This window comes from Myxine glutinosa, chromosome 7, assembly GCF_964187855.1.
Source record: "Myxine glutinosa chromosome 7, kmMyxGlut1.1, whole genome shotgun sequence".
Classification (NCBI taxonomy): Eukaryota; Metazoa; Chordata; class Myxini; order Myxiniformes; family Myxinidae; genus Myxine; species Myxine glutinosa.
Genome location: NC_136267.1, coordinates 23141637 through 23169220, shown reverse-complemented (window position 1 = coordinate 23169220; position 27584 = coordinate 23141637). Strand labels below are relative to the sequence as shown.

The 27584-nt window shown below is 43.5% G+C and overlaps 2 protein-coding genes across 7 annotated transcripts in view; one reads left to right on the top strand and one right to left on the bottom strand.

Annotated features, from left to right (window-relative positions):
• Positions 1–9154, top strand: part of LOC137431059 (macrophage mannose receptor 1) — a 234554-nt gene extending 225400 nt beyond the window's left edge. Inside the window, exons 30-31 of one of the 3 annotated variants that reach the window (XR_013624029.1) lie at positions 6425–7970; positions 8116–8591. Coding sequence is in view for 2 of the 3 variants with exons in the window: in XM_068121948.2 (XP_067978049.2) it covers positions 6425–6651 (227 nt within the window). In the remaining variant the exon portion in view is untranslated. Of the gene's footprint in view, positions 1–6424; positions 8592–8930 lie in introns of those variants that run through there. The other 2 variants (XM_068121949.2, XM_068121948.2) reach the window with 2 other exon arrangements.
• A 6085-nt stretch (positions 9155–15239) lies between these two features.
• The window catches only part of LOC137431060 (LIM and SH3 domain protein 1), a 116184-nt gene continuing 103839 nt past the window's right edge, over positions 15240–27584 (bottom strand). For 2 of the 4 annotated variants that reach the window (XM_068121950.2, XM_068121952.2), the window contains exons 5-8: positions 25292–25496; positions 22552–22710; positions 19635–19738; positions 15240–16220 (exon numbers count right to left, since the gene is read on the bottom strand). In XM_068121950.2, coding sequence (XP_067978051.2) covers positions 16044–16220; positions 19635–19738; positions 22552–22710; positions 25292–25496 — 645 coding nt within the window. In that variant the 3' untranslated portion in view covers positions 15240–16043. The remainder of the gene's footprint in view (positions 16221–19634; positions 19739–22551; positions 22711–25291; positions 25497–27584) is intronic. The other 2 variants (XM_078781369.1, XM_068121951.2) reach the window with 2 other exon arrangements.

Here is a 27584-nt window from a genome sequence, read left to right as displayed (position 1 = left end):
CGAGCAACACTTCTTTGCCTTGTGGCCGAACCTGGCGTGGAAATGGCACCAGGCTTGTGGCGGGTGTGGCGGAGGCCGCGGCTTTCGCGGTGGTGGTGGGCGGGGCGTGGCGGCGGCCACGAGGTGTGCATCAGCCTCGGGATCCACAAGGTGTGCAGCAGCATCAGCATCAGCCCCGGGATCCGCGACGGCCGCACCGAAGCTCGCCCGCGTGTCACACGCCGCGAAAAACATGTCGGCCTCGACGGCCAGCGCGCGGGGTTCCTTTATTTTGGAACCGGCCAACGCGAGGCGTACCTGGGCCGGTAGCTGGTGTAGAAAGAGCGCCCGGAATAAAAAATCCGGTGCTTTGTCCCCCAGTAGCGACAGCATGTAGTCCATTCGGACCGATGGTCGCGTGTCGCCGAGTTCGGGAAGGTCCAGGAGACGGTCGGCCCGTTTGTCCTCTGTGAGGCCGAACGTGGCGATGAGGCAATGCTTGAGCGCCTCGTACCTGTGGTCGGCCGGTGGGTTCCGCAGGACGGGCACGACTCGGGCGGCTGTGCCGGGCCCGAGGGTGGCGATGACGTGGAAATAGCGCGTCTCGTCCGCCATTATGCCTCGAAGCTGGAACTGGGCCTCGGCCTGCATGAACCATACCTCGGCCTGAGCCTCCCAAAACTCAGGGAGTTTCACCGCTACCGCGTTGCTACTTGTCATGGCGCGTTCTGTTGGTCAGCGCCGGCTGAACCAGTCGGAGGTCACCAGTGAAGTGCAGTGCTATGCGCACGACTTGTTTTGCCAATAAGGGAAGCAAGAACGTATGTAACCAAAAGCGTCTTTATTTGAAAGCTCAAACTATAGCACTGCCGTGCTCGGGGCTGTGAGCCCCGTGTATATCCCGAGGCCACGCCTACCCCTCGGGCGTGGCCGACACCCTCTTGGTGCGCGGAATGATGTCATCGCGCCAGTGAGCCATCGTGTCCGCCACAATAGTATACATATGCACATCATTTTGTTTCGCAATGTGATCAAAGATGGCCGACTGTTGCCATTTTGTTACTGAAATGTGTCCCCAACCATTTCTCGGACATGCATGGTCTGATTTTGTTCAAATTTGTCACAAGCAGAGTACATGATGGAATACATGTGCGCCTCACTTTATTTTGTGATCTAATCAAAGATGGCCAACTGGTGGACTGGCGGCCATTTTAGTTGTAAAAAAACCCTATATTGACTACGTCCTCAACCATTTCTCGCACATGCATTTATGGTTCTTGTTCCAACTTGGCACACAGATAATGAATGATGGGTTACATATGCACATCATTTTATTTCGAGATCAGATTCAAGATGGCCGACTGGCAGACATTTGGTTACTTAACCGTGTCCCCAACCATTTCTCTACGTGCATGGACCGATGTTGTTCAAACTTGTCACAAAGACAATACATGAGAGTATACATATGCAGAATATTTTGTTTTATAATCTGATCAAAGATGGCCGAATGACGGCCTTTAACGCCGTACAGCAAAATTACTAAAACCACAGGGACGATGACATTTTCTGTCATTTTATGTCTTTCTCTTCTCATTAATAATTATGAAATAATGTTCCTGGCAACCTAAGAAAATATGTGGCAAGCCAAACGAGAATATGGGAAGGATAGGGCAAAAAATATTGAACATAAATGCAAGGCATCTTTTCAGTACATGTTACAATAATTCACCAAATGTCCGTCTGTCCGTTCGAAGGTATCGCAAAAACGGCTGAACTGATCGCAATGATATTTTTGGTGGGTATTCCTGGGACCCCTTGGAGTAAAATAGGCTATATTATTTTTCCAATTTTCCAGTTTTTCCAAACACGAAGGAATAATATTTACCGATATGAACAGTGATGTGGCTTTTATTGAAATTCTACAAATACTGTTTAGATTTTGATGAGAATTACGAACCTGCCACAAATGCGGAAGTGGACAGATGACGGCAATGCGCGGGTTTGATAATATCACAATACAACCGTCATTCAATCGTAATGTTTAATCGTTAATCTTTAAACGTTAATCGTGTTAATCGTTTTGTTAAAGTATCAATGGATGATTGGAATTGAGTGAATACAAGTACGATTTTGAATTCGTAATTGTATTCACCCACCCGTACAGAACTTCACATCAGGATTTCAATATTTGTTTATGTCACGAATGTTGTTAAAAGCTTATTATAATAATGTGTATTTGTGATTGGAGTTATGCTGTTTGGAATGAAAAAAGAGATATCGAGTTCAAGTGAATGACGAAATACAGTGACGGTTTTATGTTCTAAACGTGAAATTCGCGGATCGCCATATGCAGATTCGCCATTGAATGGGAATGGAACACACGTACCTGTTTGTTTGCGAACTTGTACGTTTTTCATGGAAGTCCTTCACGAATTTGCTGTCCATGTCTCACGTACGTCTGAGGGTGCTACAGGAATGTGGAATGTATTGGTTTCATGCTTTAGCATTCGCCGTTTCTGCATTGTCTGTTTGCTTATGGCCTCCCACCCGTGCATAGCACGGGTACCTCACTAGTATAAGGGATAATAACAGGTTAAAACAAGTGTGGGCCCATTGAGGAATAGCACAGGTAGATTGGTTAGTGATGAAAGTAAAAATGGCTGCCTTATTAAATAGTTATTTTGCTTCAAAATTGCAGTCAGCATAACTTCCATCAGCTGAAAGAATCTATCTGGGGGTGAGGAAGGACTTTTAGAGGGGATACAGGTAGTTGTGGAGGGAGTGCAGAAGCACTTGAGAAAGCTAAGACAAGATAAAGTTCAAGGGCCAGATTTATATAGATCCAGAAGTATTGAGGTAGGTTACCAAACAGGTAGCCAGGATGTTAACTGTTATCTTTAACAGGTCGTTGGAGTCAGGACAGGTGAATACCAGAGGATTGGAGAGTAACAAATGTAACACATGGTCTTTACTTAATAAAGGATCCAGAGAGGAATTTGTGAGCGATAGACCTATTAGTTTGATTTCATCTGTGAGGAAGATGTTGGAGATGTTAAGTGGGATCGGATGTGGAACCATTTATATACTTTTAAATTAATTAAAGGCAGTCAGAACGGATTTACGAAAGGGAGATCATGTTTAAGAAATTTATTGGAGTCCTATGAACAGTTTTTGAATGGGCGGTATAAGTAGCTCAGAGATTTGGCTCTGATTGAAACCAAGAGTGCAACACAATTAAACTTTTTAAAGTTCATGAAATTATTAAAATTGACAGATTAACTTAAACTTTTCCCATCACTGGGGATGGACACTTTTGCTAGATATTCATAACTTACATTAATGATTTGGATAGTGCTGTTAAGAGTAGGCTTTCCAAATTTGCAGGTGACACAAAGCTTGGAGGCATTAAAGTAGAGAGCAGAGGGGAGTGATAAGATTCAGGAAAGTCTGGATACTTTGAAAGATTGGGCAAAAGATTGGCAGATGTAGTTTAACATAAAGGAATGGAAGATGCTGAGGATGGACAAGAATAAGGGAAAAAGGGATTACATGATGCAAGGGGCAGTCTTGAAGAGTGTGATACACCTCGGAGAAGGATCTGCGGGTGGTAATAGACACGGAGCGAAGCAGATCGGACAATGCCAGGCAGAAATAGGTAAAGATAAGAGGGATTTAGGTGTATTTATAGGGGATAAATTGTACATCAAAAGAGGTAGTGTTAACACTGTATAGGAATACAAGGAGGCCTCATCCAGAATATTATGTACAGTTTCGGTCACTACGTCTAAGGAAAGACAAACCTGCCAAAGAGACGGTTTGGCTTATAGACTGACTCAAATGATTATGGGCCTAGCTAAACCAAGCTATGAGGAGTGGCTGAAAGAGACAGGGCTTCATACATCAGAAAGGAGGGGATATGATAGAGATTACAAGGGGATGTTTCCATACACACATATTGCCGATAGAAAGTCTACACCCCCTTTCAAATATTTCACCATTTGTTGCCTTATAGCCAGGAATTAAATTGCATTAAAGCAGACTTTTTCAACCTTTATTTACACATCGAAACCCACAACTTCCAAGTGAAAAACAAATTCTACAAATTTCAGATAATTAATTAAAAATACAAAACTAGAATATGTTGGTTGGATAAGTGTCCACCCCCTTATCTATCTATAATTCCAGTAATCTCTGTCTGTACGTTTGTACGTTTGTCTGTGACCGCTGTTTCTCGACAACCACGGGTCCGATATACTTTTAACTTGCCAGGTATATTGCTGGGGACCCGAGGATGTGCCTTTTCAAGGTTTCATATTAATCGGACAATTACTTACCGAGCTATGTCCAAAAAACGATTCAACCAATCAGAGAGCAGCGAACTATCGCGTGTGCCGAACGTGGCGGACACACTCTGCCTCGGATGGCACATTTGAGAGCGTATTCATTTATTTCACGTTTGCAAACTATGTTGGCGTTAAACTATGTTTTAAAACTAATAAAAACGAATTTGCGATTCATTCGCTTTCCTGCGCGTTTGTGCACGCGATGGCGATTTCTTTACCAAACTCCGGAAGCCGTTCGCTTTGGACCAAACCATTTCATGTAAATAGAGGGGGGGGATTGTCACTGTACTCGCAAGCCGTTCGCTTTGGACCAAACCATTTCATGTAAATAGAGGGGGGGGATATAATTTTAGATATAGATATAGTACGGGCAATGCCCTAGTAATAACAATTGTAAATTAGCTCAGGTGTAACCAATCACCTTCAAAATCACACACAAAGTTAAATGACCTCCACCTATGTTAAATTGTAGTGATTCTGATTATTTCAGGATAAAATCAGCTGTTTCTGGAGGTTTCCTCTGCTGGGTAGTGCATTTCACAGCAAAGACTCAACGATTAGCACCAAGGAGCTTTCAAAATACCTCTGGGATAAAGTTGTGAAAAGGCGCAGATCAGGGCAGAGGTATAAAAATATTTCAAAGGCCTTGAATATCCCTTGGAGCAAAGTCAAGACGATCATCATTAAGAAGTGGAAGGCGTATGGTACCACCAAGACCCTGCCAAGATCAGGCTATCCTTCCAAACTGGATAACCAAGCAAGGAGGAGACTGATCCGAGAAGCCACCAAGAGGCCAATGGCAACTTTGAAAGAGCTACAGGCCTTTATGGGAAAGACTGGTCACTGTGTGCATGTGACAACAATATCTCAAGCACTCCACAAGTCTGGCCTGTATGGTAGGGTGGCAAGAAGGAAACCATTACTCAAAAAGCCCACCTTGAGTCCTGTTTGAGGTATGCAAAAAACACTCTGGGGATTCTGACGCCATGTGGCAAAAAGTTTTGTGGTCTGACGAAATCACGATGGAACTTCTTGGCCTAAATGCAAAACATTACGTTTGGCACAAACCCAACACAGCACATCACCCAAAGAACACCATCCCTACCATGGAGCATGGTGGTGGCAGCATCATGTTATGGGGATGTTTCTCATCAGCAGGGACTGGGACACTTGTCAGGATAGAAAGGAAAATGGATGGAGCAAAATACAGAAAAGTCCTAGAGGAAATCCTGCTGCCCTCTGCAAGAAAGCTGAAATTGGGACGGAAGTTCAACTTTCAGCATGACAACGACCTGAAGCACACAGACAAAGTTGCACTGGAGTGGCTAAGGAACAAAAGGATAAATGTCCTTAAGTGATAATTGTCCCCAACATAAATCAAATCGAAAATCTGTGGCATGACTTGAAGATTTCTGTCCATCAACGCTCCCCACGCAACTTGACTGAGCTTGAACAGTTTTGTACAGAAAAATGAGCAAATATTGCCCAATCAAGGTGTGCAAAATCGGCAGAGACCTATCCCAACAGACTTACACCTGTAATTGCTGTCAAAGGTGTTTCCACCCAGTATTAACTCAGGGGGTTGGACACTTATCCAACCAAGATAATCTAGTTTTGTATTTTTAATTAATTTTATGAAATTTGTAGAATTTGTTTTTCACTTGGAAGTTGTGGGTTACAAGGTGTAAATAAAGGTGGAAAAGTCTGATTTAATGCATATTTTTTCCTGGATATAAGGCAACAAAAGGTGAAAATTTTGAAAGGGAGGTGTAGACTATATATATATATATACACACAATATATTGTTTTCCATTATGTTTGTGGACAAAACACCCTAGTGATGCCTGTGTTAGCCAGATCACTCTCATGCCTACTCCTCCACCCTTCCTCCCTCTTCCCTAATTGAATTTAAGTTGATAAACTACTACATGGAATTAATATGATGCAGATGTAATGCAGGCTTGATGGGCCAAATGGCCTTCTTCTGCGTCCAAATTCCTTGTGTATTTTTTGTGCTTCTTCGTCAATATTAATTGATCAAGTCCCATGTAATTGTAGATAACAATGGCCTCCAACATATAATCTATTGCCGAATGCCGCAGGTGCGTCAAGCGGCTCGTCGGTGGTGGGACTGCTGTTCATCCTGGGTGTATTGCTCACGGCAATTGTGGCCGGAGTGTTTGTTGCCAGGCGATACTATCGGTCACAAAGCCTCTGCATACTTCCATGTCGCTACTTGGCCAATGGGCGCACCATGGGTTCGAGACCACCCACAGATTCAGCTCCGAATGTCCTCCTCCGCGAAGACGAGTGCAACGAGCAGTTATAGCAACCCTTTTAACATCCCGCACCCTATTCTCTACTTTGTCTTTCCAATCCACACCTTGTGCTACTCCTGGCAGTAAATCGTTCCCAAATCACATCACATCGAGAAACGTAGCACTTCAAGGCACCACTCAGGGAGGGAAACAAGAAGCGAACGCTTCACGCAATCCCAGCACAATGACGTCGAATCAGTTGCTGCGGCGTATTAGTGAAACTGTACCCGCTGCCCTACTACCCTATCCCTTCCCATTCTGCCTCATTGCAATCATCCTCAACCCTCCATCAGTGGCCCTGCAAACTGAATTTTGCATTGCAGTGCACTGTTCGTTGAATCTGTTGCTGCAGCCTGTTAGCGAGACTGTACCCGCTGCCCTACTACCCTATCCCTTTCCATTCTGCCTCATTGCAATCATCCTCAAGCCTCCATCAGTGGCCCTGCAAACTGAATTTTACATTGCAGTGCACTTTTCGTTGAATCTGTTTCTGCGGCCTGTTAGCGAGACTGTACCCGCTGCCCTACTACCCTATCCCTTTCCATTCTGCCTCATTGCAATCATCCTCAACCCTCCATCAGTGGCCCTGCAAACTGAATTTTACATTGCAGTGCACTTTTCGTTGAATCTGTTTCTGCGGCCTGTTAGCGAGACTGTACCCGCTGCCCTACTACTCTATCCCTTTCCATTCTGCCTCATTGCAATCATCCTCAACCCTCCATCAGTGGCCCTGCAAACTGAATTTTACATTGCAGTGCACTGTTCGTTGAATCTGTTGCTGCGGCCTGTTAGCGAGACTGTACCCGCTGCCCTACTACCCTATCCCTTTCCATTCTGCCTCATTGCAATCATCCTCAAGCCTCCATCAGTGGCCCTGCAAACTGAATTTTACATTGCAGTGCACTGTTCGTTGAATCTGTTGCTGCGGCCTCTTAGCGAGACTGTACCCGCTGCCCTACTACCCTATCCCCTCCCATTCTGCCTCATTGCAATCATCCTCAAGCCTCCATCAGTGGCCCTGCAAACTGAATTTTACATTGCAGTGCACTGTTCGTTGAATCTGTTGCTGCGGCCTCTTAGCGAGACTGTACCCGCTGCCCTACTACCCTATCCCCTCCCATTCTGCCTCATTGCAATCATCCTCAAGCCTCCATCAGTGGCCCTGCAAACTGAATTTTACATTGCAGTGCACTGTTCGTTGAATCTGTTGCTGCGGCCTGTTAGCGAGACTGTACCCGCTGCCCTACTACCCTATCCCTTCCCATTCTGCCTCATTGCAATCATCCTCAACCCTCCATCAGTGGCCCTGCAAACTGAATTTTGCATTGCAGTGCACTGTTCGTTGAATCTGTTGCTGCGGCCTCTTAGCGAGACTGTACCCGCTGCCCTACTACCCTATCCCTTTCCATTCTGCCTCATTGCAATCATCCTCAACCCTCCATCAGTGGCCCTGCAAACTGAATTTTGCATTGCAGTGCACTGTTTATCATGGGGAAAATACTTGTATGTAGTGTATAATTACTTGTACTGAATCAACAACCCTAATGTGCTATATGTAGCTGATGGTGGATTTCACAGTCGTTTCTCAATGCAGGCGTTTATTTGTGCTGCTGGCTATTATTGCAACAGCACACAGGTTTGATTGGTCACCTTGTAAAGGTAAAAGCATTTAATGAGCACCATGTGATGATTAAAGCACTATGAGTTGGGAGTCTTGCCTTTCGCTCGGGCCCCAATTTAACAGACATCCACTTGATTACAAAGTACGGCATCTCACTGTTGTAATTTGAACAATCTCTGAATTGTAGTGTGCAGGAAACACTTCGAAAGGGAAATCTTATGGTTTAGTCTTGAACCTTATTTACTCCCTTTTCCCCACTCCCTTCCTGATTCTGTTTGCAACATCCACTGCACAATTCATTGGTGCAGGAAAATAAAAGCGCGTTGTTAACTCTTGAGTAGTGGCTTCTTTTACACCGGAATGCTGCACATGAGTAACATCCTGAGCTTTTTTGTACCTCGCTTTCCCCGTCTATGGAATCCCTTCCCACTCTTCCCTCTAGGACTTCAAGCAGGCACTGTCATCCTACACCCTGACCCTTGCTCTTTGCGACCCCCATTTAACCCTTCCGAGCCCAACCATATTACTTGCTGATTTCAGTTTCCTCTCTCTGTCTCTCTGTCTCTGTCTTTGTCTCGGTGTGTCTGTCTCTGTGTCTCTGTCTCTATCTCTCTGTCTGTCTCTCTCTTCCTTATGTTGATCATTTATTCCCTTGCTGGTTGTGCCCAGATGTTGCCCTGCCACCCCACTGCCAATTTAACCTTGGTCTTCCATGAAAGTCGTTCTTGTGGAGAGAAAAGAAAAGGACAACAAAATAGACAACACTGAACAAGCATATGAATCATCCAAATAATCATCCAGTCTACATCCATGATTCATATAATTTGAGATGCGGTGGTTGCATGGAAATGGAAAGGTCTGCCTACTCATTAAATCGCAACCCTTTTACCATTTTCTCTCGAAACTGTGCATAAAAGTTGGATGTTTCTTTTGAAAAGTTATATGAAGTGAAATGCATTATTTTAGTAGTAACACATGATTGCTTTTCCACATGTCACAGATAAAACTGGAACGGCACTTGGTAGGGCACGTACCTCCGCCAGGCTGAACAATTTACGTTTTGTATCCCACTGATAGGCCGGATCTGGATTCGGACCTGAACCAAAATCTAATCCGCTTGTTTTTGTCACACACCCAACCTGTCCACCAAATTTTGTCCAAATCCATCCACAACTTTGACATATATTATTTTTGGCCCAGTCTCTCAATGGTGAAGAATCACTTGAAAATTAATATTATCCTGATCCGGATTTTCACCAAAATCGAAACAAGTCGTCCTTGTTACACAGCTAAACTGTCCACCAAACGTCTTCCCAATCTGTCCACAACTTTGTGAGATATCTTCATCACAGACAAACAGATAGGGGTGAAAACATAACCTCCACCCACCTTCAGTGGCGGAGGTAATTATCAGAAAGGGAAAAGTGAAAAGTTGGCATGCGGCATCATAGCACAGATAGTATTTGCATGCTGATTAGCTGAGGACTGGGTGGGTAGGACAGACAATCACAGGGACACAAATTCGACAATGCACCACAACAATGTATGATTATACATGGAAAAAATGGACAAAAACAAAAACAGCAACAAAACCAGGATTCCATTAATTCCAGGACCAGGATAAACAAAACCAGGAAAAGCAGAACACCAGGATTCCAAATCCTGGTGGCGTCTGGTCAAATCCGTTTCTGGTGTTTGTTCCCCCTCCATCCCCTCCCTTACCTCAAATGGCTACACAGTTGACACCACACGTGACAAAGCCGAATGCATCAACTCTGTGTTTGCCTCAAAATCTTGTGTCCCAAACCCATCTCTCTCTGTTCCCACCTTTCCCAGTCGAACCCAACTGCTCCTGGACTCTGTGTCCTTCTCTCCTGACAAGGTGGAGGAGTTTTTATCAATCCTCGACTCTGATTCTGCAACTGGACCAGACGGCATCAGCCCACGGGTCCTAAAATCCTGCTCTGCCACTCTATCTCACCCTCTCTCTGTTCTTTTCACCCTCTCTTTTGCTCAAGGTCATCTGCCAGCATCTTGGAAATCAGCAAGCATTACCGCTTTACACAAAAAAGGTGCAAAAACAGATCCTTGCAACTACAGACCAATCACCCTGCTCCCAATTATCAGCAAAGTCATGGAATTAGTGCAGCAGATAAACACAAAAATTGCGCATTTTATGAGAAAAGCATGAAATTTCTAACTTAGTTAGTGCATACCATAAGGTTTATTTTCAGATGTGGAGGGAAGTCAGATTTGACCTCTGAGAACCGTGAGAGGTCAAATCCAAAATGGCCGCCAGTCCACCGAGTCTAATGTTCAAACGCGCTTAATTTTGGAACCAAATAGTGTAGAAAAACATTATAGGTGTCATTTCCAACTAAATTGGGGATGCCCAGAGGTGAATGATGCTTTCAGTGAACTCCTAGGCATGCCAAGTGAGGTCAGTGAAGGCTCAATGTTACTGCTAGAGCGATTTGTGGTGCTGATGTACGACCGAACCAGTGAGAGCACGGAAGTGAATGATGCCAGGAAACAGCTCTTCACACAGAAGTGTAGAACTCTAGAGAACATTCCTCCAACTCAGGCAACACTCAAGCAGCACATCAAGCGCACTTGCTACCAGGCCAACTGTTGTAACCAGGCATTGGTCATGGATCCAGAGATGCCAGACCCACCTGACTGGGGCTGGACAAAGGAGACAACTGGGTGGCAGCCTCTTTGGACAACTCTTCCTGAAGCATCAAAATCGTGCTATGAATTGTTCGACTGTGGCTGCAAGAAAGGGTGCACTGGACGCTGCAAGTGTGCCAAAGCTGCATTCAAGTGCACTGCACTGTGCTTCTGTTCCAGAGACTGTTAGATTTAGATCATTACCAATTTTCATCATTGCACTTGATTTAATGTAAGCTTTGGTGGACATACTTGGTTAACTACAGTTATTTTTTCAGAGGTTATTGCATCATTCCTTGCAGTGTAAACACTTTTTTTTCATCATTTCTGGTCATGGGTGTTCTGTACCTATCCCTGTACCTGAAAAAATTAAGTTTTAAAAGTTCAAATGAACTTTTTCCAATAGCAGTTCCAACTGCAGTATCATAAAAATAGATATTTAACGTAATTTGAACTCGACCGTGACCTAAATGCATGTCCTTGAGTTCTGACGATCTCAAAAGTATCACCAAATGAATGGGCATCCCCAATTTAGTTGGAAATGACACCTATAAGCGTGTTTGAACATTAGACCCGGTGGACTGGCGGTCATTTTGGATTTGACCTCTCACGGTCCTCAGAGGTCAAATCTAACTTCCCTCCACATCTGAAAATAAACCTTATGGTATATACTAACTATGCTAGAAATTTCATGCTTTTCTCAAAAAATGCACAATTTGTTAAAATATGAGAGCTTATCCGCTGTACTAAATCCATCATTGCTTCGGATATCAAATCCTTCCTCTTCTCCAATGGCTTGATCTCTGATCATGAATTTGGATTCAGACCAGGTCATTCTACTCTGGACATGTTGCTTCTGCTGTCTCAACAATGGATGGAGGTCCTCAATGCCAAACAGGAAATCAGAGCTGTCTCACTTGACATATCACGTGCCTTCGATACGGTCTGGCACCCAGCTCTGCTCACCAAACTCTCCTCCTATGGTATCCATGGAAATCTCCACTCATGTCTTGCGGACTTCCTCTCTGGTCGTAGGCAACGTGTGGCCCTGAATGGATTTCTCTCATCTCCCCTTCCTGTTCTGGCTGGAGTTCCCCAAGGTAGTGTTCTGGGCCCTGTGCTATTTCTGGTCTTAATCAATGATCTCTTCGACTCTCTGGAAAATCCTCTCTATATCTTTGCTGATGACTCCACTATCTGCCGCTCCATTCCTCATCCCTCAGATCGGCAATCTGCAGCCTCCTCACTCTCTGCAGACCTGGACAAAATCACAGACTGGTCAAACAAGTGGAACATGTCTTTCAATCCTGACAAATCTCACACTCTTACAATGTCCGGAAAACCCTCCCATCTACTTTCTCAACAATCCTCTCCAAGAAGTTCTGTCGCTCAAGCTTTTGGGTCTCACTATCTGCCATGATCTTTCTTGGGAAAACCACATTTCCAAGCTGGCCTCCAAAGCCAGTCGCCGACTGGGCATCCTCCGTCGTGTGAAGTCCTTCCTTGGCACACCTGAGCTCCTCACCACATACAAGGCTTTCATCCACAGCTCAATGGAATACTGTTCCCCCCTCTGGGCTGGTGCTCCTGCCTCACACCTAGCTTGGCTTCACGCTGCTGAGGCCAAAGCTTTCAGAATCATTGGAATCTCCTGCGATGAAGTTAACTCCGGAGGCCTTTCACTCAATCACCGCAGGTAGGTTGGTGGTCTTTCTGTCTTCTACCAACTCCTCACCGGCCTTGCTCCCCCAGCTCTCTCTGTGCTCTGTCCCCCCAATATTCCTTCAGGTCGCACAAGATCTGCCTGCAACCCTCTTATGGTTAAACTGCCAAAATCTAGTCTCTCTGCTCACCTTCACTCTTTCATTCCCCTTTTCTCCCGCCTCTGGAACAAAGTCCCCCACTCCCTTTAATCCCACTCCTCCTTCCAGGTCTTTAAAACAGCTGTTCACCACCATCTCTTATCTTCCCCCATCCAAAACCTTGATCTTTTCTACCCCCGCTAATTCACCCCAGAGTCCTTGCAGTGTTCATATGTTTTATACCTCTCCCACCTCCCCCCAAGTCCTTCCGATGTCCCTGCCCTCAAATGTTGTGTTTGTGTCCTTCCCCCTCTCTCCCCATCTTGTCTGCCGCTCCCCTTGTTTTTTGTGTTTTGTGTCGGTTTGACTTTTTGTGTGATTAATGTTAGCTCTTTCACGAGCCTCGTTCTTGTATACAAAAAAAAAAATAAAGGAAGAAAAAAAGAACGGAAAGACAAGATGGATCTCATCTGGAAAACTTCGTTTTGATAAATTGGAAGGACTTTCATGAATCAACGTCCAACGTGCTCAGACCCTCAACCAGACACCTTGAACGGATGAGCATCTTGTGGAGTACCACAGGTTCTGGATCCACTACAGTTTGGACTTCCAAAAAAAAACAACCAAATATGTATATATATATATATATATATATATATATAAAGAATATATTACATAAGATAATTTGTGTGTTAGACTAAACTGACATGAGCAATAACTTACAGGTCGTTCCGGTCAGTGACGACCTGCATGCATGTTGGGAGGAAGGGGTTAAATTGAGGGGAAAAAGAGAAACAAAAGGAAGGGAAAGGGGCCAAGTCAAGGAGCGCCATATCAGGTGTCGGGACTGCGTGCTTGGCCTGGACGATTGCTGACGATGTACCGAGCGAGGGTGGTTGACGTTAGGGCGAGAGGAGTTTGAGAGGAGATAAGATGGGAAGGAGAATGTATGGGATGGAGGAGGAAACAGGGTGGGTTTTCATTTTAAAAAACGTTTTTTTTGTAATCAATACCAAAAAAAAAAAATGTAATAAAAAAAAATCCAACATCTTTGGTTACTTTCACGGCTTTCATGGAATTATTGTAAAATACTCAGTGTTGTGTATTTTGTTGTTGTTATTGTGTTGCCCCAGAGAGTTCTGTTTGAACAGCCCAGCAGCATGGAGATAGCCGATCGATCTCACAGGAGTGACCCAGAGATCCTTCACATCCAAGATGTTGTGCTCTTGCCTACGTGAAGCCAGGACCGCGCAGTCTTCCATGATATATTTTATTGTGTGTGGAGCGGCCTGGCAGTGGTTGCAGATGTCGTCAGTGGTGTCATCGAGTCTATGTTTGCAGTGTAAAGGTTGTGGGTGGTGTCCACAGCGAAGGTGTGAAAGGTGAACACAATCAGACCCGGGGAGTAGTTTCTCTGTGTCATCAATGGGTGGAGGTTTTGTGCCCAATATACTGTTCAGGCCCAGGTTGTTTATTGCGTTTATGGTGATGTGGGTGTGGATGTGTTTTTTGGTAGTTTCCCTTGTTTGAGGGGTTGTTACAAAGGATGTCACTGTGGTGTCTTTGTAGTGCAGTTTTAATGTGTCTAGGGGCCTGTGGGTGGTTGTACATGTAGTGGCATGGGTGATTGGGGTTTGCATTTGCCGTTGCAAGGAACCGTGCACCTCTCACGCCGAAGAGGTCTTTGATTTTTAGCATTTTTTTCTGTGTGTAGGTGCTCGATGGGCGTTGTTAATGCTCAACATGTGATGACGTGAAGGGTTTTGCTTTGAATGGTCCGCAGGGTGTTGACATGTGTGTTTGATAGGCTGGAGGCCCAAGCTGAGCTGGCTTAGTTTATCACTGATCTAATGTACTGTTTGTGTGTCAGTGATGATGTTTCTTTGTGGTGTGCGAAGTCGGTGCCTATGAGTGCCCGAAGTGTGTTCAGCCTGGGTGTGGATGTTTTTTTAATGTTTGTGATGTGATCTGAGAATGACATGGATGTGTTAAAAGTGATGCCGAGTATTTTTGTTTGGTGTGTGTGTGGAATAGGGATGTTGTTCAGTGTGATGCGTGGTGTAGTACTATGTTCCTTGGTGTATTTTGTTAGAAGAGTGACTTGATTTTGAGGGGGCTACTTTTAGTGTGTTGGTGGTGAGCCAGGTTTGTAGGGTGCTGAGGAAGGGTTGAAGTTGTGCTGTGGTGGCGTTAATGTTGCTTTGAGTAGCAATGAGGTTGATTACATCATCATCGATCATCGATGGTTCTGTCATCCGCATATGAGGCTAATTGTATGATCTCGGGTGGTTGTGGAATGTCATGCATGAACATTTTAAAGTATGTTGGGGAAATGACTGAGCATTGAGGGACTCCATTCGAAAAGTATCGTGTGCGTGATGACCTGCCGTTAAAAAATTACAAATGTCTGCATGATAGGTAGTTGGCCAGCCAGCGTTGGGTGTTGTTGTGGATGGATTCGGATGAAATGCCTTTTTTGTTGTCTACCTGTCTGCATGCTTAGACACAGGTTTAAGTATCCATTTATTATGAGTTATATGCACAAAATGCACCAAAAGCAAACAAAGTACACCGCACAAACCTGTAGCATACACAAATGTGCTTTTTCTATAATTACAAGAGCGAGAAAAGTATTGTTTGCAAAAGACAAATTAGTTATACCTTGCAAGGCAAAAACCATATCAATATCAATAGCAGAAAAAACAACAACGTTCAAATTACATGTAGAAAAATCCACAAAGCAAATATCTATGAACTGGCCAGGTGAACACTTTGCTGTAAGCTTGTTCCCATTTCCTGCTATAACCGCACACATACAATAAAATGCAAAAACCTCCCACTCCAGTTTTATACCCTTTATCCTTTCTTTACAACAAGAAAGAAAACTTTGAAGATACAATTCCAATGCTTTTTTCTTTGTAGATTAACCATGCGACTTATTGCTTCATTAAGCGAAATAACAATTCTCTTTATTCAAAACCTCACCGTGTGCTCATTGTACAAACTGCACTTTGAGGATTCCTGTAGTAGAAATTCCCTTCTTTATTGGACTGTTGCCCGGTGAAAAAGATTGTATCAACTCGCACCCGAGCTTGTAGCACTCTCTGGCTTTGTACGATATGCCGTTGTTCATTTTGGATCGTAAAACATTGCACCTGCAAGACTGAACAAAAGTGCTGCAGAGAAAAAGACAGATAGACAAGCAGAGAGAGAGATAGAGAGAGCGCATTGCTCAGAAAATTGACCTGACTCAGGGTCAAGGATATGAGAGAGAGACAGAGGGGGTAGCTTTTTGTACCGTACAATGATCTCACACTGCCTCGACATAGTTGGCAGGAAGCATGCCGGAGTGGCCTGTGCGCTGCACCGTACCATACATCCAACCCTCATCGATCGCTTGCACATTCACAATAAGATCCCCGTCCGTGAAGGACACTTCGTCGTCATCTGCTGCTGTGTAATCGTACAGGGCACGGTAGGAGCGCTGCTGGGACATATACACACGCAATAGGAAGGGCTTGGCTAGACATTTTGCCTTGCAATACATTTCAAACAACTTTCTTTCTTCGAAAGAGCATTTTTAGGGCCTTCCATCCCACTGATTTGCTGCAAGTGACCGACAGCAGGGAAGCCAGTTGACTCTTGTCTGCATTATCAGCCCTGAATCACCAAAGCCATCTATGCTGTTTTGCTCCTTCTGTTCATATATCTTCTCTGTATAACTTAGTGCAGCCATTTTGGAATTTCTCAACAATTATACATTTTTCCTAAAATTCGCAATCATCAAACTCCAGCTTATGCAGCTTGATATAGTACATCCAATGATATATCAGATCTAAACTCGTTTGTATTTTTCCTAGACGAATGAAAAATCCAATACTATAAACACAAGTTAATAACGTGGATAGGTAATTTCATAAATATTTCGAAAAGCGTTAATAAAAACACTGCAACTAACAATCCAAATATATATATTTAATTATTTACAAAGAAGTCTCTACAGGTTCAAACGTAGGTCTTTTGGGGTCGAAGATTGAATAAATAATTGTTTAGTGATCAAATAAATTAATACTATTATGTTTGTGGGGGTAGTGATATGTAGAGTCAGGTAGATTTGTGTAGGTATCATGCTCCGACTGTCGTGAAGAAGAAGAACCACCCATGTAATAAGTAGAGGCCCCGTTTAGCCGAATGTCGGATTAAGTTGTATATTGGTCCCCGTCATGAGGGGGCGGGGCATGTTAACTAGATTAGGGCATAAGGGTAAATTATCCCTTGTAAGTCTTACCCTATGTGATGTATCCTTTGTCTCATTTGGCACCGCACCGTAGACACTAGTGAGAATGGCCATTACAACATAAATAACAATAAAACCCAACCGGAAGCTTGGCATCAAGCACCAGGTCTAACAATCCCGCCTGGCAAGCACACATAGCTCAGGCGGGCCGAGAGCCACGCCCAGGAGGGAGTGATTGGGCGGGAGTTGACCAACAGGAAGGCCGGGGTAAGAAGGGACTCGCTGATTGGCCAGGGCGGAGCAAGAAGGACTCATCGATTGGGGAAAGAAGAAGGAGCAGTAAGCAGTGCGCCGATTGGCAAAGACCACCGCTGACGTCAGAGGCGGACTGCGAGCTGATAGGTGGAGAACTGGACAAGGTAGTGTTGGACTGCGCTGAGTGGAGGAGAAGCGCCGGTGACATTACGAGACGACCGATAAAAGAACTCCCTGGCCGACATTTTGTCTCTCTTCTCTTCTTGCCCTCTGCCATTGCTCGTTGACCCTGGACTCTTGCTGTTTGCCCTTCACGCCTGCATTTTGCCCTTCCTCGCCCCTCGCATCTTCCTCTTGTGCCTTGACGTTCCTGCCAACGGAGGCCTGACTTTGTACGCGTGCGCCAAACGACGAACGATTTCCCGCCAACACCGGAGCCGCGTCGGGACTGCGTGCTTGGCCTGGACGATTGCTGACGATGTACCGAGCGAGTTGAGCGAGTGCACAACAAATCACAACATTATTTTCTCCCTTCGTCTGTGTTACAGGTCTGGTGTGGGGACGTCCCGATTAGGAATTTGATTTACCGTCGCGTTTCTTGTTACCAGCATTCCGTTTAATAAACCTGTTTATTTTTGTACATATTAAATCCGTTTTCGTGTGAGTTATTTTCCGCAGGTTTGAAGACTGCCCGGCGGGATCGCGACAGGTAAGCTTCAGCCTCCTCTTCTTCTATCTTCCTCCCACGCATATATAGTGAAATCCGCATTTGGGCATCGCCTTCGGAGTTTAAAAGCTTGCTTTGGCTATCCGTAACGAACCCGGTATTATCCAAGAGGGAGTCACGCGACAACACAATCTGTAATTTGTTTGTTTTGTTGTATTATTGCATTATTCCCTTTATGGGAAAGTTTTTTATTTTATTTTATTGATGGTGAGCCGTTATAAGTCACCTACTTTTTTTTTTTTTTTTACATAAAATCATGTTTCCAAAAAGAGAAAGTCATCCACTTAGTCCTACCATGATCAAATGTGGGAGATTTTACTCGATTTAATGAAAATGGCACAAAAAGAAAAATCTTCACCCAGTTTGAACATTTTCTCCAATTCACCCTGGGGACACTTTTAAACTTCATTAAAATTACTTTTTTTATTCAACAGCTGAGGGAGAAAGCTGTTACATCCAATTATTATGCAATCGAACATTGTATCACATCTAAGGATACCCAAGGATGCAATAGAATATTCTATCACATCAAAGGATATCCAAGGACGTGAGCAAGAGCAACGAACAATAGAATAATGCAATAAGCACTCTGCCAATTCAATTATACAGATATTTTTTACATATCAGTGGCAGCAGGTGTCTTGTAAAGCAAGATGAGATGAAGGTCCCATGAACACTGAGCCTTCTAGAGTGTTCTCCAACCCCCCCCCCCCCCCCTCCCTACCACAAAACCCACAACCTCCCCCTCCCTCCCGACCCCTCCAGTGAATTTAAGTGGATAAACTGTGTCATTTAATGAATGTGGTGTTGATGCAGCGAAAGCTTGATTGGCCAAATGACCTCCTGCGGTCAAAATTCCGCACCCGCGTATGTGCCTGTGTGTTTGTGTGTGAATACCCATCCCCTACTCCCCATCTATCTCCCTATGATCAGGGTAGTAATACGAAGCGATAGGTTGATGCGATCCCAGTGACTTCACCAGTGCCTCCTCTCCTTGATAGACTTCCTCTGTCTCTTGACATCCTCTCTATCTGTCTGGTTCACGCATTTTATAGCTGCCTGCCTCCTCTCTCAAGAGCCAATCATTTGGCTGCCCAAGACCTCCAAGTCCTCGACCTCCCTGGGCTAGCCTCTATTTGCCATCCAGCAGCCATACCACCGTCATACCATATACACGGTGGTCCAAAGTGATGTGAACTTTTCAAACAGCTGTCATAATTTCACTCATGTGACCCTCTTTTTTATTTTCAGTTCGCCCAGAGACCAAGGTTTAAAGTTTTTTTTCCCGAGAAGTTCCAACCATGCCAAACAATTTCTCTGGGCCCCAGCGGACGCTCATTTTTAAGACTTTTTTTGCGCCGAAGTCATGTTTCTCCACAGCAGTTTTGTAGATTCTATCCAAATGCAAGTATTCCACCATACAAAACCATCACGTGTATTGTTATCACTGTAAATCCGACACCGGCAATATAAAAATGCTTGCAAAGTTTAAGATTCCCTGATTGCCTCCACAAAATCACGTGGCAATGCCCCATCTCAGTATTAAAGTCCAGTCTATATTATATTTAGTTCTTAGATCTCAGAGTAATGGCCAGGATTGAGGAGTTTGGATATCATGGTTGATGGTGAGATAGCAGTGGTGAATAAGGGTCTTGGGGAATGGTGTATTTTAACCAGCTCACCCCTGGTCCATGCAGATGGACTGGAATAGGGACAGTGGGCTGCCCGGCATGTGAGGCTATTCCCACAAGCCGCTGTTGGTGGTCAATGGCAGCCTGTTGGTAACCTAATAGGGATAACAAACAGATGGTAAGAGTTAACCTCATGTGGTCAGTGGAGACGTCATCATCATCATTGTCATCATCCATTCATCCGATATAATGGATTGTAGGGATGCCGTACTGCTCATTCCATGGGTACAGTGACCTGCAAAAGTTTTCACCCCCCTCCAAAGTTTTTACATTTTGATGACACCTGGGCTTATTTCATGATGCTTTCAAATCAAACCCTAATATAAAGACTCTTCACAAACTACTCCAAAGGGATAAAACCAAAAAATGCAGATAACATGTAAATAAGTTCGATTAACAGAGGAAATCACATGATTCTCAGTTGTATAAGTATTTGAATACTTTGTCTAATGAACCCTAAACCACTTCAAGAGAAAATTACTTATTTGAAAGGTTACAAAATAAGTGTCATAGGTTTCACCTGTATGTAATCAGTGATTTAACTTAAAAATTATGCTCCCCCACTTGTCTAAGGAATTTTAAGAGGCAACTTACTTGGTCAACCAACAAGGCAAACATGAAGAATCGAGGAGCTTTCCAAAGAAGTCAGACATAAAGTGATGGAGAAGCACCGCTCAGGAGAGGGTTATAAGAAGATTTTAAAGTCGCTCATTATCCCTTTCAGTATGGCGAAATCCATCATTAAGAAGTGGAAGGTTTATCATACCACCCAAAATTCTACACAGATTAAGTCGCCCACCCAAACCCAGCAGCCGTGCAAGCAGGAAACTGGTTTGTGATGTCACTGTAAATCCAACAATGACTTTGAAAGATCTACAAGGCTCTATGTCCAAGATGGGGGTCAGTGATCATCAATCAACAATATCCTGTTCCCTTCAAAAAGTTGGCCTCTATGGAAAGGTGGCACGAAAGAATCCATTCCTGAAAAAGATGCATCTAAAAACAAATCGGATATTTGTCATATCCGATAAGAATGAAATTGCCCTCTCTATATAGCCTGGCCCTAAAGCAAGGTGTGATTACACTTAATTTACATCATACCCCTCCGGGTTATAGGTCAAGGTCAAATGGCGGTCTGAAAGATAAAATGCGTTTTTTGTCATCGCCCAATTTTACCAATGCAGAATCTCAAAGACCGGCTGGCCTTCCAAGATGTTCTTGCATCATAATAGTGTACCTGCACTGAAGTTGTTCACCTGATATTTGTTTTCCAGTCCTTGACCCACTTTTTCAGATTGTGACCCAACAAAAAAACAAAAACCTTTTTGACCATATCTTGAATAATTCCCCTCCAATTTTCATGACTAGTACACCCGTTCACTATGGGAGCGGCAGGAAGGGTCATTCCTCTTTGGGGTATATAGATTACAGTCGATCTATGGTCGGGTCTCAAGAACATTGGGTGTGTGTTCATTTACCAAGTTTCTTGTGGAGAGATCGCTAAGTGGTTTAAGCATTCGAGCAAGCACACCATTGAAAACCGTTAAGGAACGGCTGGTTTGGAAAGCGCTAGCTAGCTGCTTAGTCAATGAGCACACGTTAGTCTGGGCTTTGTCCGGGCTGCTTAGTCTGGGCTTCCTCCCTTTCAGTTTCATGTTAAACAGCAGGAAAATTGGTGGTTTTCAAAACAAAACCTTAATTGGTGGGTTTCAAAAAGGCAGCTATGAAAAACGCCACTTTAGTGACAGGAAGGGTCATGTTATTTCCCCAACCCTTGTGGGGTATATAGATTACAGTTCTGAAAGTAAAACTTACCTCACGAATGTCAGGATTCCTCCAAATTTCTTTGTTTAGTGTTATAAACAACATTAGCGACTGTTTAAAAAGCTAATCATATGTTTTTGTGGTTTATAATATATTCACCTCTGGTAGAGGCCGTTGGGCCGTTGCTCCCATGGGAACACCATGGTAAGCTATTTATAAAAGTTGACTCGACGTTTGTTCATCGAGGAAAAACACCTTGGGGAGGTGAGATATTATTGATATTAATATTATTTTGTAATAACATTAATATTACGCTATTATTTGTTAGTTTTGTTATTCGAAGCAGCCTTGGAAAAATGCCACGATAAAGCTAACTTAACATGGATATACACCTCAACACGCAACCCCATTGGCGGCAATAATGATAATAATAATAATAATGCATTTATTTTATATAGCGCTTTTCAGGGAGCCCAAAGACGCTTTGACAGAGTGCAAAACATAATGCATAGCAAAACATAAAAACAATTGCAAAAAACAAGAATCAATAGGGAAATATTCAAAGCAAAAAGGAGGGAGAAGGAGAAGAGATAGTCAGGGGTTAAATACAACAACAACGACAACATGCATTTTAAAGGCCATTTTCCCTGCTAGAGCGGGGGTTAGCCTTGCGGTCCCCATGACAATCTTCTCCATTTTGCCCTATGGTGGGGAAAACCCGCTCGAGGGAGAAAAAACCTTGGGGAAGGGGGCAAATGAATGCACTACAACCTTTATTATGTAACCCTTCGTCATCCTGTCAAGTTTGGTTAAGATTGGATAAGTAAGGACGGAATGTATTGGCATCAAAAATTCATCAGACAGACAAACAGACAGACACAAATGGCGTATTTTAGTATGATGGTGAGTTTTATGGATAGACTGTGGATGGGGACACATTTTCTATATTGAACCTCCTTCCATAAATGTTGAAAGTCAAGGTAATGTGGCGGTCCGAAAAAAAACATGGCCATCATTGGATCGTGGGCTTACCCTTGGTGATCGCTTTGTGATCGCAGATATCGAATTATTCTCTGCAATAATGAGAAAATTGTCCCTGTAACCAACCATAAAATCATCATTGGAAAAGAGACAAATTACGAACCTGCACCGTTGGGGTGGTAATATCCTGGAGGAGTACCACCTCCATAGTATGGAAAACCAGTGTGGGTCTGGGCTGCTTCCATACGTCTGTCCCCTCCTCCACTATAACCACTCACCACCGCACTCCGAGCAGGTTCATGCACCTCTCTCTGACCATGGCCTGCAGAATGGAGTTGGCTAAAGTTGTCAACAATCCAGTAAGGAAGTATACCTTCCTCTGCAGACAATGTTGGGTTTTATGACTTCCTTTATCCCAATGACACATTTTCTCACTTTTTATTATACTTCTTATCAATTGACATAAATGTACTCATTTAACTAGGAGACGGAATGATATTGAATGAATCTGAATCAATTTTCATCAGAAGGTTGTATTTACTTATATAATAACCCAAAGGATTATACATGCTGGACAAATGACAATGTATTTGTTAAACTGTCAGTATTCTGGATTATTAATTACTAGGGCATGCCCGTACGTGGGTGCAATGCCCGTACGTGGGTACGTGGGTACGTGGGTGCGAGTACGGTGACAACCCCCCCCCCCCCCCTCTATTTACATGAAATGGTTTGGTCCATGAAATGTTTTGGTCCATTCGCAACGCCAAAGCGAACGGCGAACGCTTTACATGAAATGGTTTGGTTCATGAAATGTTTTGGTTCATTCGCAACGCCAAAGCGAACGGCGAACGGCTTGCGAGTACAGTGACAATCCCCCCCCCCCCCCTCTATTTACATGAAATGGTTTTTATTAGTTTTAAAACATAGTTTAACGCCAACATAGCGCCAACATAGTTTGCAAACGTGAAATAAATGAATACGCTCTCAAATGTGCCATCCGAGGCAGAGTGTGTTCGCCACGTTCGGCACACGCGATAGCTCGCTGCTCTCTGATTGGTTGAATCGTTTTTTGGACATAGCTCGGTAAGTAATTGTCCGATTAATATGAAACCTTGAAAAGGCACATCCTCGGGTCCCCAGCAATATACCTGGCAAGTTTAAAGTATATCGGACCCGTGGTTGTCGAGAAACAGCGGTCACAGACAAACAAACGTACAAACAAACACACAGAGATTACTGGAATTATAGATAGATGCCATACACATGGCACCGAGCCTGGTGTTGGCTTAGCTGTTAGGGTGCGGCTTGGGATCCTAGGATCCTGAGTTTGAATCCCGGTCGATCGCTGAATTAACGCCAGGGGGGTTGACTCAGCCTGTCATCCTTCCGAGGTCGGCAAATTGAGTACCAGTTCACTGGTAATTCCCTGTATGTCGCAATATGCGACTAACAGGGTTGGCGGCAGGAAGGGCATCCGACCATAGAACATTGCTTCAAAAAAGGGGCCCACGGTGCCCGAAAAAGGCCAACCCCTGCCCTGCGGGGAAAATGGCCTCTAAAGGCGGTTCCATACAGATGGCACCATTAATAAATGAATAGATATATTTACAGTGCTTTCAGAAAGTATTCACACCCCTTGACTTTTTCACATTTTGTTGTTGCAGCCTAAATTTAAAATGGCCTAAATTCAAAAATGTTGTCACCAACCTTCTCAAAATACCCCATAATCACGAAGTGAAAACATGTTTTTAGATATTTTTACAAATTTATTGGAAATTAAATAGAAAAAATATCTAATTTACATAAGTATTCAACCCGCTGAGTTAATACTTCGTAGAAGCGCCTTTGACAGCGATTACAGCTTCGAGTCTTCTTGGGTATGTCGGTACCAGATTTGCACATCTGGATTTGGGGAGTTTCTCCCATTCGTCCTTGCAGATTTGCTCAAGCTCTGTCAAGATGGATGGCGAGTGTGTAAATCGCAATCCCCAGATCTTTGCCTCCTCACAATTCTATCTCAGAGTTCTACGGACAGTTCCTGGGACTTCATGGTAGAGTTTCTGCTCTGACATGCACTGTCAACTGTGGGACATTATATAGAAAGGTGTGTTTCCGTTTTCATTTCTATAAAATGTTTCGAAATAATTTTCTAAACAATCAATATACTTGGCCACAGATGGACTCAAATCAAGTTGTGGAGACATCTCAAGGATGATCTAAGGAAATTGGATGCACCTGAGCTCATTTTGGAGTGTCATAACAAAGGGGTTGAATACTTATTGACTTTAGACATTTCAGCTTTTCATTATCCCGTACATCCCATGCACAGCAGGACATGGGGGGGTATTGTAATCACTTCTGTGTGTCTGTGTGTTTTAGATCAAAAGGTCAAAGGTGAAGGTTGCGTAAAATCACAAATTTACACCCAATTGACCTGAGATTTCAGGAATTTGCATATCGGGTCACTGAATTGGTTCAGTAATCAAAAGGTAGGAGTCGATTGTCTTTTTTAGATCTAAAGCTCAAATGTCAAGGCTGCATAAAATCATCAATCATCAATTTTGTATATTTTAAAACTATTTTCATTATTTTGAGCATGCAGAAGACAAAGAAGACAACTGAATACAAACGGACGCGGACGGGCTTTGCATTTTCGCATGCTTTCTAGTTTTTAATTGTTTTATAAAAATTTCTAAAAATAAAAAGAATTCACTGACATTAATTATGGGGTGCTGTGGTTAGATCAGTGACAGAAAATCTCAATTTAAGTCATTTAAAATTCAGGCTGTAATACAACAAAATGTGAAAAAAGTCAAGGGGTGTGAATACTTTCTGAAGTATTCATACATACACATACTCAATTATGTATAAATTATCGTTAAATGTAATCTGCGACTCACCTCCAACAAGCTGTTGCTGCTGCTGTTCCAGACGTGTCCTTCGCCAATCTCCAGAGTCAGGCTCAACTGCCCGTCGTGGCAAGCTGTGACTATACCCATCAGTGGCATTGGGCTGACCAGCTTTTGCACGTTCACCCACGACAGCAAAACCACCTCCTGACCAGCCCTTTTGCTTTCCTTTGTCCGGTTCTTCTTGATATTTGGACTGTGGGAATAACAGTACCAGCAATATATATATATATATATATATCGGTGTGAGTTAAGATCAAAAGGTTGGCAGAGTGCAGAGAGGTACAAGAAGGCTTTGCATGCCAAAGAAAATGGCCCCAGAGATAGGATTTCAAATTTAATCCCGCGAAGAAAAGTTGTTCAACAACTCATTCTCTCAACTCATTCCGGAATGTAGAAAATAAAAACAACTCATTCTCTTCAATCCCAATCCTCCCTCCAAGTCTTTGAAACAGCTGTTCACCACCATCTCTTATCTTCCGCCATCCAAAACCTTGATCTTTTCTACCCCCGCTAATTCAACCCAGATCCACTTTTTTGAAATACCGACTTCTTTCCTGGAAGTCGTAGCAGTGTTTTTCATGTGTTTCAAACAGTCTCCATGTGTATTTTCACCTCTCCCAACCCCCCTCCCCATTTCCTATGCCTCCTCTCCCCAAGCCCTCTCCCTCCCACAGATCTCCCGATGTCCCTGTTCTCAAATGTTGTACTTGTGTGCTTCCCTCTCTCTCCCCATCTTGTCTCCTGCTCCCTTTATCATATGTTTTATGTGTCAGTTTGTCTTTTTGTGATTAATGTTAGCTCTTACACAAGCCTCGATCTTGTACACACAAAAAAATTATTTCAACAAGGATCATCACTTTTTGAACTAGAACGACACTCACGAGAGAGCATACCTCCGCCAGGTGGACAGTTTACGTTTTGTATCCCAGAGTAGACCAGAAAATCACAATACAGAATCACATTTCATCAAAATCATCCGTCCACAACTTTTTGACATATCCTGCTGTATATCGTTTTTTGACCATATCTCCCAATGGTGAAGAATCACTATAAAAATTATACTAGCCGGATCCGGATCCAGATCTTCACCAAAATTGAATCGTTTCCTCCTTGTCACACACACAACCTGTCCAACAAGTTTCGTCCGAATTCATTCATAACTTTTTGAGATATCCTGCTATATGTTGGTTTTAGCCCTATCTCTCAATGGTGAAGAATCATTTAAAAAATTAAATAATTCTCATATACAAATCTATATTCAGATCTTCACCAAAATCGAATCGAATCCCCCTTGTCAGACACCCAACCTGTCCACCAAGTTTCGTCCGAATTCATTCATAACTTTTTGAGATATCCTGCTATGTATCGTTTTTAGCCCTATCTCCCAATGGTGAAGAATCACTTAAAGAATTCTAGTAGCCGGATCCGAATCCTCACTAAAATATAATCATGTTGTCCTTGTCGCATTCGCTACCTCTCTGCCAAATTTCGTCCGAATCCGTCGACAACTTTTTGAGATATCTTGTTCACAGACAAACAGACAAACGGACAGACAGGGTTGAAAACATAACTTCCATCCACCTTTGGTGGCGGAGGTAAAAATGGAGATTTTGGAGCATGATGAACAGCAGTACTGCAGGTGTCATCCTCTTCACAATATTCTCACACAGCACATGCTGTGCTCACAAATTAAAACGGCAGCTCTGGTGTGTTTGGAATAAGTTAAACCAAACACGTTTCTCTATATTTTGAGACGAGAAGGACAACACGGGGAGATAATGACAGTAGGGCTACAGTGACGATCGCACCCACAGACAGTCGGCCTGGGACAGCCAGAGACAGTGCAGATCAGGTGACTTTCAACGATGGAGGATCTGAGACCAGACTTGCTATATGATTATCCCAGGAGAGATTGTGACTGGTGATGAGGCCGAGAACTTCCAAGAGATTGAACGTCTTCCAGTGGCTCACCATGGTAATAGATAGGTGTGTTTATTTGATGATCTTCTACAATCTACAGGATTCATATCATTACGATTCGATATACAAGAAGTGATATGTGTACAGGAATCACAAACCATGAGTAATTGGAAAAAAAATAATGGTGGATGTATCGTTGAGTGGATGGCAACCGCCAGACAGGATGCAACTACACCCGGCAGTTGATGTCCTGTCGTATGCTCGGAGTATAGACTCCAAAAGATGGCCGGACTATAACTTTCTCATGAGCCGATGACGTGTCGTCACCAGCTTGTGATCCAGTGATGGTTAATCCCACAAT